Below are 11,609 nucleotides of genomic sequence, written 5' to 3'. Positions count from 1 at the left end.
GGGCGGGGACTGCGACACCCGTGATGCACCGGGGCGAGGGAGGGCGGGCGAGCAGGGACTGCAACTCCCGTAGTGCCCTGGGGTGGGGAGGAGCTTGGCCTGCGACTCCCGGGATGCATCGGGCCCAGCATGGGGCCGCGCGTTAGTCTGTTGCGCTTGCGCTCACACCTCTCAGGGCAGCGCCTCCTATGGCAACTTCCGCTTCCGGCCTTACAGGGCCCTAGTCCTGGAAACGGAAAGTCCCGAGCCCCGCAATGGCCGATGGGAGATGGAGTCTTGGTGACACTAGATTTCCCATAGCGCCGCGGGGCCCGCAATGGCCAGGAGGCCGGGGGAACACCACGCTTCCCACAATGCATCACTTCACTTCTCCCCTGCCCGTCCATGTTCTCTGCCGCGCAGCTGACGTCATATCTGTGCGACAGCGACAGAAGGGAGTCCTAGCTCTTTCCCCTACGCCGGTCACAGCCTGGATTCCCCCGCAGGGTCCGTGGCGCGGGGGGGGGGATGAGAGTGAGGTGCCACGTAGAGTGTGGGGGGGGGGGCTGTGTGTAGATGAGGGGCAGGTGCCGTGGACAGTGAGTGTGGGGGGGGGCTGTGGGTAGATGAGGGGCAGGTGCCGTGGACAGTGAATGGGGGGGGCTGTGGGTAGATGAGGGGCAGGTGCCGTGAACAGTGAGTGTGGGGGGGGGCTGTGGGTAGATGGGGGGCAGGTACCGTGGACAGTGAGTGTGGGGGGGGCTGTGGGTAGATGAGGGGCAGGTGCCGTGGACAGTGAGTGTGGGGGGGGGCTGTGGGTAGATGAGGGGCAGGTGCCCTGGACAGTGAGTGTGGGGGGGGGCTGTGGGTAGATGAGGGGCAGGTGCCGTGGACAGTGAGTGGGGGGGGGCTGTGGATAGATGGGGGGCAGGTGCCGTGGACAGTGAGTGTGTGTGTGGGGAGGCTGTGGGCAGATGAGGAGCAGGTGCCCTGGACAGTGGGTGGGGGGGGCTGTGGGTAGATGGGGGGCAGGTGCCCTGGAGAGTGAGTGTGTGTGTGGGGGGGCTGTGGGTAGATGGGGGGCAGGTGCCCTGGACAGTGAGTGTGTGGGGGGGGCTGTGGGTAGATGGGGGGCAGGTGCCCTGGACAGTGCGTGTGTGTGTGGGGGGGACTGTGGGTAGATGGGGGGCAGGGGCCCTGGACAGTGGGTGTGTGTGGGAGGGGGCTGTGGGTAGATGGGGGGCAGGTGCCCTGGAGACAGTGTGTGGGAGGGGGCTGTGGGTAGATGAGGAGCAGGTGCCCTGGAGAGTGAGTGTGTGAGGGGGGGCTGTAGGTAGAGGGGAAGGCTAGGGGGCGAGATGCCCAGAGAGTGGATGGTGGCCATAGGTAGATGGGAGGACCCAGAAGCTTTGCTCTCTGACTCCTCCTTTTCTCCCCCTGCAGAGCCTGAGGCATGAAGCCACCAGTTCGGACCCGCTCAGCCCCTACACGTTACGAAACGGGTCTCCCTGCATGCCATGCACCCACTCGGGCCTCCTGGACGTTGCGGGAGAAGCGGCAACTGATCAAGGCCCTGAAGTTCCAGGCCCCTCAAGGGGAGTTACAGGCAGCGCTGTTGCGGGAGCATTTGCCCCGTAAGAGTGAGGCTGAGGTGAGCGGGGTCTGGTCCTAGTCAAGCTGGTAACTGACCAGGTCAGGTTCAGAATAAGGGTAATTAAGGAACAGCAGTCTCTCTGCTAACAAAAGAGAAAGGGTGCCCAATCTCCTGGTTGGCTTGGGAAGGAAGGGCCATCATCGTACTACCCTGCAGGTTCCTCTCCACTATTCAGGTTGGGGTGACGAAACCTAGTGCTGCCTGGCGGCGGCTCCTTTTATTTCTGTTTATGTTGGCCCCTGATTTTGGCAGCACTAGAGGTGGTTTTGGCTTATGCATCTTCTGTAGCTCAGGGGTTTTGCAGGCTGTGGGCTGCTGTGGGTGATGTCTTGCCCCTTATCTACCACTGGCAGTCACAGCTGCTCCCTGCCAGCTTTCTCCACAGCATTTTCTATCCAGATATCTTATCGGTTCCCATCACTGTAGTACCTAAGCCAGGGGTGAGCAAACATTTTGGCCCGAGGGCCTCATTGGGGAATAGAAATTGTATGGTGGGCCATGAATGCTCAGAAAATTGGGGTGCGAGCTTTGGTGTGGGGCTGGGGATGAGAAGTTTGGCATGTAGGAGGGTGCGCTGGGCTGGGACCAAGGGGTTTGGAGTGTGGGAGGGGGATCAGGGCTGGTGCAGGAAAGGGTGCAGGTTCTGACAGGAGATGCGAATGATGGAGTGGGGCTGAGGATGAGAAGTTTGGGGGTGCAGGAAGGTGTTCTGGGTTGGGATCAAGGGGTTTGGAGAGCGCGAGGGGGATCAGGGCTGGGGCAGGGAGTTGGGGCATGGGGAGAGGCTCGGGGTGCAGGCTCTGAGCAGCGCTTACCTCAAGCGGTTCCTGAAAGCAGTGGCGTGTCCCTTTTCCGGCTCCTATGCAGAGGCATGGTCAGACAGCTCTGCATGCTGCCCCGTCTGCAGGCACTGTCCCTGGAGCTCCCATTGGAGTGCTGAAGGGGGCCATTGGAGCGCGTTAGAGCTGAGTGGGGCCATGCCACAGCTTCCGGGACCTGCGTAGTGCAGCACCTGACCTGCTTCCCGGCCGGAACTTGCTGGCCATAGTTTGCCTACCCCTGATCTAGGTGCAGACATCTCCTCCCGTGGCTTTTCAGGCCTAAAACTTTTTTGGTCCTTCTTATTAGTTGTACAGTCCTTTTGCAAGTTTATCCCACTAACTCATTGCTGTCTGGAACCAGAGAGGGTTTTGGGGGAGGTGGAATGGACACTCAGTTCAGCTGCAGCTATGTAGTCCAGTTGGGATAGAAGGCATTCAGCCACACCCTTCCCAGCCCACCCATGAGCTGTTTATTGGGGGAGGGGCATCTCTGTATGCTGCTATTCCTGAATTTCCCCGTTTTGCAGATTCTGGCCTTCATCCACCAGCTGAAGGGCCGTGTAGCAAGGGAGGCCATACAGATGGAGTATCGCCGCTGCCGGGAGGAGCAGACACGGAAGGAAGCTGAGATCCTAGCTCCTATCGAGGTACGGCTTAGAGAGAGAGCGAACCTGGGAATCAGGGTTGGTGTTGTGTGGGGGTGGACAGGGCTGGTTTGTCTGTACTGCACCAGGGCAAGGGTGAGTTTGATTGTGCTGTACCAAGATGGGCTTGAGGCACATGGCTTTTGCCGTGAGTCAGCCTTTCTGGAGCTGTCCCTGTCTCACTCTGTGCTCTCCTTGCCCTCTCCTGGCTGGGCTCATGCTTCTCGCACTGTGGCTGTGTGGAAGTGGATGGGTGCCTGATTCCAGTGCACTAACTGAAATCTGCCTCTCAGGTCTGGACAGATCTTGCTGAGAAGCTGACGGATAAGCTGGAAGAAACCGTGACAGCAGCTTTCTCTCAGGTAACAGGCGTCAGCACTTAGTGACAGCCGCAAGATCCCACTGGGGCCAAGAACACAGCAGGGTTAGAGACTTCTACAGAGAATGGAAAATCTAGCCAGTGACAGGGCTCAAGCCTGCCAGTCCCTTCTGGTCACTAGTAGGAAACATCCCTGCTACAGGCAGGCTATTCCATCAGGAATTCTACCACATTCCTCTGTGCTCACATGGCCTCATTGCTGCAGTGGCCAATCAGCAGTTCACCCTTTCTGTTGGTGTGGGGGAAACTGAGGTACATACTGTGAAACCACTTGCCTGATATCATGCAGCAGGTCTGTGGCAGAGCTCAGAGTAGAACCCAGCTGTTCTGACATTGAGTGTTGCTCTCCCAATTGCTGCTTTTTGTGCAGCTTAGCTACGTAACGATGAAGAGATTGAAGTGGGGCATGGGCAATGGTAGCTCTGCCACCTGTCCCAGCAGTGAGCAAATCCGTTCCCTTGCCATGCACCTCATAAATAACCACATCTCCTCTCACTCCTGGATATCAGAGATTTCCCCCAGAGAGCATCAGGCTGTACAAAGCCCCTGTAGCTTATTGCATTGCATTTCGTTCTGCTTCACTTGGCTGCATGGTGGCTGGCTCTCCTGGCCCAGTCTCACCCTGAGGAAGGTCTGCTGTGGGATCAGGGAGTGCCTGACGTAGCGGGAGGCTGCCCTGAGAGTGTGTGGCATTTCTGGAAAGGGGGTCCCCATTCCTCTTCCTTCCTGAGCTCCTACTTGTAGCTAGACAAATTCAGAGTAGAAATAAGGCACAACATTGTGACAGTGATGAGAATGAACCGTTGGAACAGCTAATTTTAAAATCAAGAGTGGAAGTTTATTGAAAAGATCAGCTCTAGTTCAAACACTAATTAATTCAGGTGAGTTCTGTGGCCTGTGTCATGTCGGAGGTCAGACTAGATGATTCTGTCCCTTAGAATCTCTGAATTTCAGGTTCTGACCATCGCAGTCACCGAGCCGCTTGGTTTGCTCCACTCAATTCCCCAGAAGCTGACCAGAGCTGCAGAGAAGAAGGTCCTTCCAGACTCCTCGAGCCAGCGTGATGCATCGCCAGCCCATGATGATGCAGCAAGGAATGGAGATGCTGCCCCAGACCCCCCCGCAGCAGCTCAGTCCTCCAGCACTAGCACAGACCCAGGTGTTCATGGGGAACTAGAGAAATTCAGTGTGGACTTTGAGAAGATCTACAAATATTTATCGATGCTCTCCAGGGACATCAAAGTGCCTGAGCTCTCGCCATGTGGTGAGTTGGGGTCCAAAAAGCTACATGTTTGTGATCTTCAGGGAGGGAACCAGCTGGCTGTGATAGCTGTCACTCACCCATAGCGTAGCTCAGTGTGTGACACCAGCAAACCTTGGTGACGTGTACTGTTACTCGAACTGTGGAAATTAATCCAAGGCCACCTAGAGGCTCACTGGCACCGTATGTGTTCCCTGGGATCTTGTAACCACCACTAGCCCATTGCTAGTCAGTAGCTTCCTCCAGAGTCTGGAAATTGATCTGCTCCCTTGCCTGTTTCAGGGGAAGGGGAGCGTTTGCTTTGTCCTAGTACCTGCCTCCACTTTCCTCTTCGTGGCGTTCCTGGCCATCCTTCTGCAGACAGTGCTGGAGGGCTGAGTGGGTGCACGTGCTTAGGGGTCCCTCTTGTGCTGTGATGGTGGATGGGGGAGTCCTGGCCCACCTCCGTCTTCTCCATTCTCATACTTGTATATTGCTTGATGAGCGCTAGTCACCTTATAAACAGAGACCTTGTCCTCAGACTGAGGTGAGCAAGGCAGCGGTACATGATTCCTGGCCTCCCATGCGCAAAGCATTGGCTCCTTCAGATCCGCCAGCTGAAAACACATTCCTTTTCTTAGTGAGCATTTCTGTGGCGAGATTGATTGGAGCATTGTAGCCATGTGCTGCTTAATCAAGATGTCCCATGATCCTGGCCGTGGGGGGATTTTAATGGGCCAAGGGACGGTTGTCAGCCATTTACTGCCACATCCTCTACTGACTCGACACGGGGACTGAGGGACCTGAGTGTGATTGGGATGGGGAATTAGTGCAGAGTGCGTGAGTAAGTGTGGAGCCTGGGGCATGCATCTGTTCATGCTCATGGATCCAGGGCCAGAATGTAGCCTCTGTTCCGCAGGCATGAGTGACAAGGTTCAGGATGGCTAATAACTAACAATTTTTTTTAATCAATTTTAAAATAGGGGTTTTTTTATATTTAAGTTCAGCACACTTTTCCTTTTTTAAAATAAACCTCTTTAAAATTGACAACCTATGCTGAGATCAAACCTTACTATAATCTATTTCAATAATTTAAATAACAAAAAATATTCAAACAGTGCATGTTTGCTGCCAAATTTCAATAAAGTCAAACCACTGATTTGGTAAAAGTCACTGACCAAGCACCTGGAACTAGAGTTTGCTGAAATTTAATCTCTCCTCTTCTGTATGAGGAGAGATTAATAACACTGGGAGTGTTCAGTCTAGAAAAGAGAAGACGAAGGGGGTTTATGATAGAGGTCTATAAAATTATGAACCATGTGGAGAAAGCAAATGGATAAGCGTTACTGACATCTTCACATAAGACAAGAACCCAGGGTCACCTAATGAAATTAATAGGCAGCAGGAGTAAAGGAAACATAAGAAAGTATTTTGTCACACAACGCACAGTTAACCTGTGGAATTTGTTGCTAGGGATGTTGTAAAGGCCAAAATTATAGTTCTTAAAAAAACTCAACAACTGCCCTGTTCTGTTCATTCCCTCTGAAGCATCTGGCACCGGCCACTGTCAAGACAGGATACTGGGCTAGATGAACCATTGGTTTCACCCAGTATGGCCATTCTTATGTTCTTAAACAAGCTTTTGAAAGCAGTACTCTCTCCTGCAGGTGCAAAGAGAATATTTTCTTTTGAGTTAATTCAGCTAGTTCAGTTCAATGACTAGCCCATTCAAAACTGAGACACTGATAGTTGGAAAGCTTGTTTTCCTCTTGCAATCTATGAATGAAAATAAGAGTGAGATGTGTTAGTTCTAAGACCACAGTTTATCACAACATTTTGTATTTAAAACTTTCTTTTTTCTTGTATATCCAGCACATTTAAGGAGGTTTTTTAAAAAACAATTGCAACATGCTATTTCTATGCATTTAGCTGAATTCCAGTTTCCATCGAAATGGAGTTTATCAGAAATCATGTGTAAAAAATTGTCTAGTAAATAGCAAATGCATCATTCACCATTTCCTAACATAATTTTCTGGTTAGCAAAAAGAAGCACCAGGTTGAGTGAAAAGGGTATATTTAGTTGCAAAGCTGCATGTTTTAATGGTTTCCAATCAATGAGAATCAACCTCTCTTTAGGAAAATAACTGAAAAGTACAATGCAAACCAAGATTAAAAACAGATTACCGAATATACTCGTTCATAAACCAAATTTTTTTTAGTAAAAAGAGAAGCTCCAGAGGATGGGGGCGGCTTATGAATGGGTATAGAGAGGGCGAGGTGGGACACAGCCCCTCCCCCCAACAGAGGGAGCAAGGAGAAGCAGCAGAGCCAGAAGAGAAGAGCCAGGGCCAGAGTGTCTCCGCTTCTGGCCACGCTGCTCTCCCTGCAGCCTCCGAAGCAGCTGCAGCTCCGTGGCTGGCAGGCTGCAGCCATGACGCTCAGCCCTGCCCCCCAGAGCACAATGTGGCCATGCCACCCCACCCAACTCGCTGGAACGTGCTGCGGCCGTGCCGCCCGGTCTGTCCCGCTGGAGCAGGCTGCGGCCATGCTGCCCAGCCTGCCAGAGCAGCTCCAGCCAGGCCAGAGACAACCTCCCCTGGCTCTCCCCAGATAAGGTGGGAAAGGATGGAATGGGGAGAGTGTGGGGGTCCTGGGCTAGCAGTGGGATCATCAGGGGGATGGTCACAGGGGTTACTCCCCAATTCCCAGCTTCTCCCCCCTTTCCCCCCCCCCCCCATTTCCCCACTAGTTGCTGTCCTGGCCCATCAGGGTAAGCAGCTGGCGCGCCAGGACACTGTTTACTTAGGTTTACCTCCATGCCTGTGGATGTTCAAGGTAAACAAGCCATCTCGGCCCACCAGCAGCTTATCCTGGTGGCCCGGGAGCCAGAATTTGCTGACCCCTGAATTATAGGGTCATCTTATGAACAGGTCATTCACATTTTCCATTTTTACTTATCCATCTTGGTGGACGGAGGGTGGATTATAAACAAACTGGCTTGTGATCAAGTATTAGACCAGCCTGACATGGTCCGGTCTTCCTTCCAGAGTCTGCCGTCGTCCTAGACCTGCTGATGTCCCTCCCTGAAGAGCTGAGCAACCTGGATTATGATGGATTGAAGAGCCACATGCACAGATCCTACAGGGCACTGACTGCTCGGCAGCCAGATGGGAGCAGGAAAGGGTCAGATCCCAGCTCCCGTGCAGGAGAGCTGGCTGCTAATACACCTTCTGCCAGTGTCGCCTGTGAGGCGCCTCCCACTGCTAACCTGTCTGTGAGCTGCACAGCCCCAGCAGAACCGGCACAGCCAAGTGACAACCAGGAAAGGCCCAGCAGGTCAGGGGAATGTGAACAGGGAACACAGGAAACTCCCCAGCCCAGTGTGAGCCCATCCTCAGCCCAGCATTCAGCTTCCCATGGCCAGTTGCCTCCACCCCTCCACAGTCCCGCTGCAGATGCTCAAAAGTCAGTTTGGAAGGATCTGGGAATTTGCCCTTTGAACTTGTTCCTTGTTCCCTTGGAGCTTCTGGCTCGAAAGGGAGACAGTTTGGAGTGAAAATGCTGGTGGTGAGTCTTGGTTTCTCAGACCGGCGATGTAGGCAGCTGTTTCATGCTAGTTCTCTACACCAGTCCTGCTCTTGTGCTGCTGTGGGGACCCTTTAAGGGCTCTCCTGGCCCTGGACTGCAGTCCCTGGCAGGGATACAATCTCAGGAGTGTCTTTCTCCTGAACAATGGAGTTTTATTGAAGGTAAGAAGTGAAGTTTCATTAGCAGGAAACAACCTGGATTTGCTTGGCCCTGTGCCCAGAGTACCATTTCCCAGCTCTGGTTGCTGGCAGGGGCTTAGCTGTGGAGTGGGTGATTGATGCCTGTTTCTAAGAAAAACATGACAGAGCTGGGTTCACAACCTTCAGATCATGTTGACTAAAGTCCTAGTTTGCTACTGATGTGAAAATGAAGTTTAGTCTTTCTCCAAAAGGTGCAAAGGCTGAGCTGTGCACCTCACCGGGGACTGAAACAGACTATTTTGGGTTCCTATCCACAGCCCTATGGCTTTGTGGAATAAAACAGTGTATTCTCTCTTGGTGCATGGGCTGTAAATACTGTTGTTTTCAGTTCTCTGGGCTCTGCCTGAGGAGCCTGTTCTGGTCTCTTCCTGAAGTATAAATGTATTTAAAGTGTGAAATAAAAAGCTTAAAAACATCCTTCTTGAGGTAAGTCTCCCTAATCCTCCCTTCTGGAGCTGGAGGGAAGGAACTGGCTGTGACCTTCTTCTGGCAAAGCCCTATTTCTTTAACAGGCACAACGTGAGCAGGCCAGCACTGTGCATAGGGTGCCCCTTTCTAGGAAAAGAACCCTTCTTGTCAGCATAGATGGTGTGTACAGCGAAGTGCTACATAGACAAATTCTCACCACCAGAAGTTGGTCCAATCAAAGATCATTAGGGTTGGAAGGGACCTCAAGAGATTATCTAGTCCACCCCCCTGCTCAAAGCAGGACCAATCCCCAAATGGCCCCCTCAAGATTGAACTCGCAACCCTGGGTTTAGCAGGCCAATGCTCAAACCACTGAGCTATCCCTCCCCCTGCTATTATTACCTCTTCCACCTTGTCTCTTTAGTAGCTTCTGTCTAATATCCTCCAGTGATAACCTGCTTCCCATTTCACTGGTATCACCATATAATTAAACCATATCATTTTTCCCAAATACAGAACGAGTCAGGAGCCTTTTAATAGAAACCAAGCCCCAGCTCAAGCGCAGCACTGTCCATACTCATCAGGGCTATGACCATCGCCCTTACCAAACAGATATGTATCTTAGTAACAGCAACAGCGTCTCAGGCTTGGGTAGGGGAAGGGAGGGATTAAAACTCTTATAAGGCACTGGGGCTGTGGTAGGGAGACTACAATTCTCATGATGCATAAGCACTTAGGCTTCAAGGGAGTGGTTCCACCAGCACCTGAGATGGATGTGAGGGACACTGTTTCCCATGATGCATTGCGGTAGGATGGTGGGAGGTAGAGATTGGGAAGACTAAATTTCCCCTCACGTGCCTCCCAGTGCCAGAGCATGAAATACCATGAGTCCATGGTGGGGATCAGGGAGTGCGTCCCTGATTTCCTCACCCGTGGCTGCTTGATGCATATAAAGGGGAGTGGAAATTAAACCCTGGCTGCTTGCTACCTCACTGCCATGGGTCCTGCCTACTGTGCCCCCCTCAAATCCAATTTGGCCTAATTTCCAACACTACAATTTTGGTCTGTTAATTTTCAGTTCCGTTTTCCTCACATGACTGCCACACAGTCCTCGTGTGCAATCGATAGACCTTTTTGTTTAGACTAATTCAGTCTACTAACATTTTTTATGCTAAGTAATTGGTCTTCACTGTTACTGTTGAGGATGTGAGGGAGATTCCCACACCTAAGCCATTCTTTTGGGTGACAGGTCTGAGGAACTGTCCCAAATTGAGGTGTCCTTAGAGCCGATTTTGGAACAGATTGATAAACTAAACAGTAATAAGTCTCCAGGACCTACTGGTATTCACCCAAGAGTTTTGAAGGAACTCAAATGTGAAATTACAGGACTACTAACTGTCATCTGTAACCTATCATTTAAATCAGCTTCTGTACCAAATGACTAGAGGAGAGCTAATGTGATGCAAATTTTTAAAAAGGGCTCTTGAGGTGAGCCCGGCAGTTACAGGCTGGTAAGCCTCACTTCAGTACCGGGCAAATTGGTTGAAACTGTCGTAAAGAAAGTAATTTGTTGGGAAATAGTCAACATGATTTTTGTAAAGGGAAGTCATACCTCACTAATCTACCAGAATTCTCTGAGGGGGTCAACAAGCATGCGAACAAAGGAGATTCAGTGGATATAGCGTATTTAGATTTTTCAGAAAGCCTTTGAGAAGGTCCTTCATCAAAGGCTCTTATGCAAAATAAGGATACATGGGATAAGAGGGAAGGTTCTCTCATGGATTGGTAACTAGTTAAAAGGTAGGAAACCAAGGACAGGAATAAATGGTCAGTTTTCAGAATGGAGAGAGGTAAATAGTGGTGTCCCCCGGGGGTCTGTACTGGGCCCAGTCCTATTCAACATATTCATAAATGATCTGGAAAAAGGAGTAAACTGTGAGGTGGTAAAATTTGCAGATGATACAAAACTATTCAAGATAGTTAAGTCCCAGGCACACTATGAAGAGCTACAAAAGAATTTCACAAAACTGAGTGACTGGGCAACAAAATGGCAGATGAAATTTAATGTTGATAAATGCAATGTAATGTACATTAGAAAACATAATCCTAACTATACATATACAAAGATGGGGTCTAAATTAGCTGTTATCACTCAAGAAAGATCTTGGAGTCATTGTGGATAGTTCTCTGAAACCATCCACTCAATGTGCAGTGGCAGTCAAAAAAAGCAAACAATGTTGGGAATCATCAAGAAAGGGATAGATGGTAAGACAGAAAATATCATATCGCCTCTATATAAATCCATGGTACGCCCACACCTTGAATACTGTGTGTAGATGTGGTTGTCACATCTCAAAAAAGATATATTGGAATTGGAAAAGGTTCAGAAAAGGGCAACAAAAATGATTAGGGATATGGAATGGCTTCCATATGAGGAGATTAATAAGACTGGGACTTTTCAGCTTGAAAAAGAAATGACTAAGGGGGGATATGATCGAAGTCTATAAAATCATGAGTGGTATAGAGAAAGTAAATAATTAAGTGTTATTTATTCCTCATAACACAAAAACTAGGGGCTACCAAATGAAATTAATAGGTAGCAGGTTTAAAACAAGCATAAGGAAGTATTTTTTTCATGCAACGCACTGTCAATCTTTGGAACTCCTTGCCAGAGGGTGGTGTGAAGGCCAATGCTA

At 50.6% G+C, this 11,609-nt stretch overlaps 1 protein-coding gene across 4 annotated transcripts; it reads left to right on the top strand.

The window, feature by feature from the left end:
* Positions 1 to 288: 288 nt before the first annotated feature.
* SNAPC2 (small nuclear RNA activating complex polypeptide 2) lies at positions 289 to 8,920 on the top strand. Of its 4 annotated transcripts, none has more exons than XM_050918638.1 (6): positions 289 to 486; positions 1,423 to 1,630; positions 2,982 to 3,101; positions 3,392 to 3,460; positions 4,486 to 4,741; positions 7,765 to 8,920. In XM_050918638.1, the coding sequence occupies exons 2-6, from the start codon at positions 1,433 to 1,435 to the stop codon at positions 8,271 to 8,273; spliced, it is 1,152 nt and encodes a 383-aa protein (XP_050774595.1). In that variant the 5' UTR covers positions 289 to 486; positions 1,423 to 1,432; the 3' UTR covers positions 8,274 to 8,920. The 4 variants fall into 4 exon arrangements, with proteins under 4 accessions (XP_050774595.1, XP_050774592.1, XP_050774593.1 ...); XM_050918635.1 differs by having other exon boundaries at positions 290 to 486; positions 4,432 to 4,741; XM_050918636.1 differs by having other exon boundaries at positions 290 to 513; positions 4,432 to 4,741.
* Positions 8,921 to 11,609: the final 2,689 nt, after the last annotated feature.

The sequence above is a fragment of the Gopherus flavomarginatus genome, chromosome 11 (assembly GCF_025201925.1).
Source record: "Gopherus flavomarginatus isolate rGopFla2 chromosome 11, rGopFla2.mat.asm, whole genome shotgun sequence".
Taxonomy (NCBI): Eukaryota; Metazoa; Chordata; order Testudines; family Testudinidae; genus Gopherus; species Gopherus flavomarginatus.
Note: the sequence above shows the minus strand (reverse complement) of the source record. Positions and strands in the feature narration are given on the sequence as shown.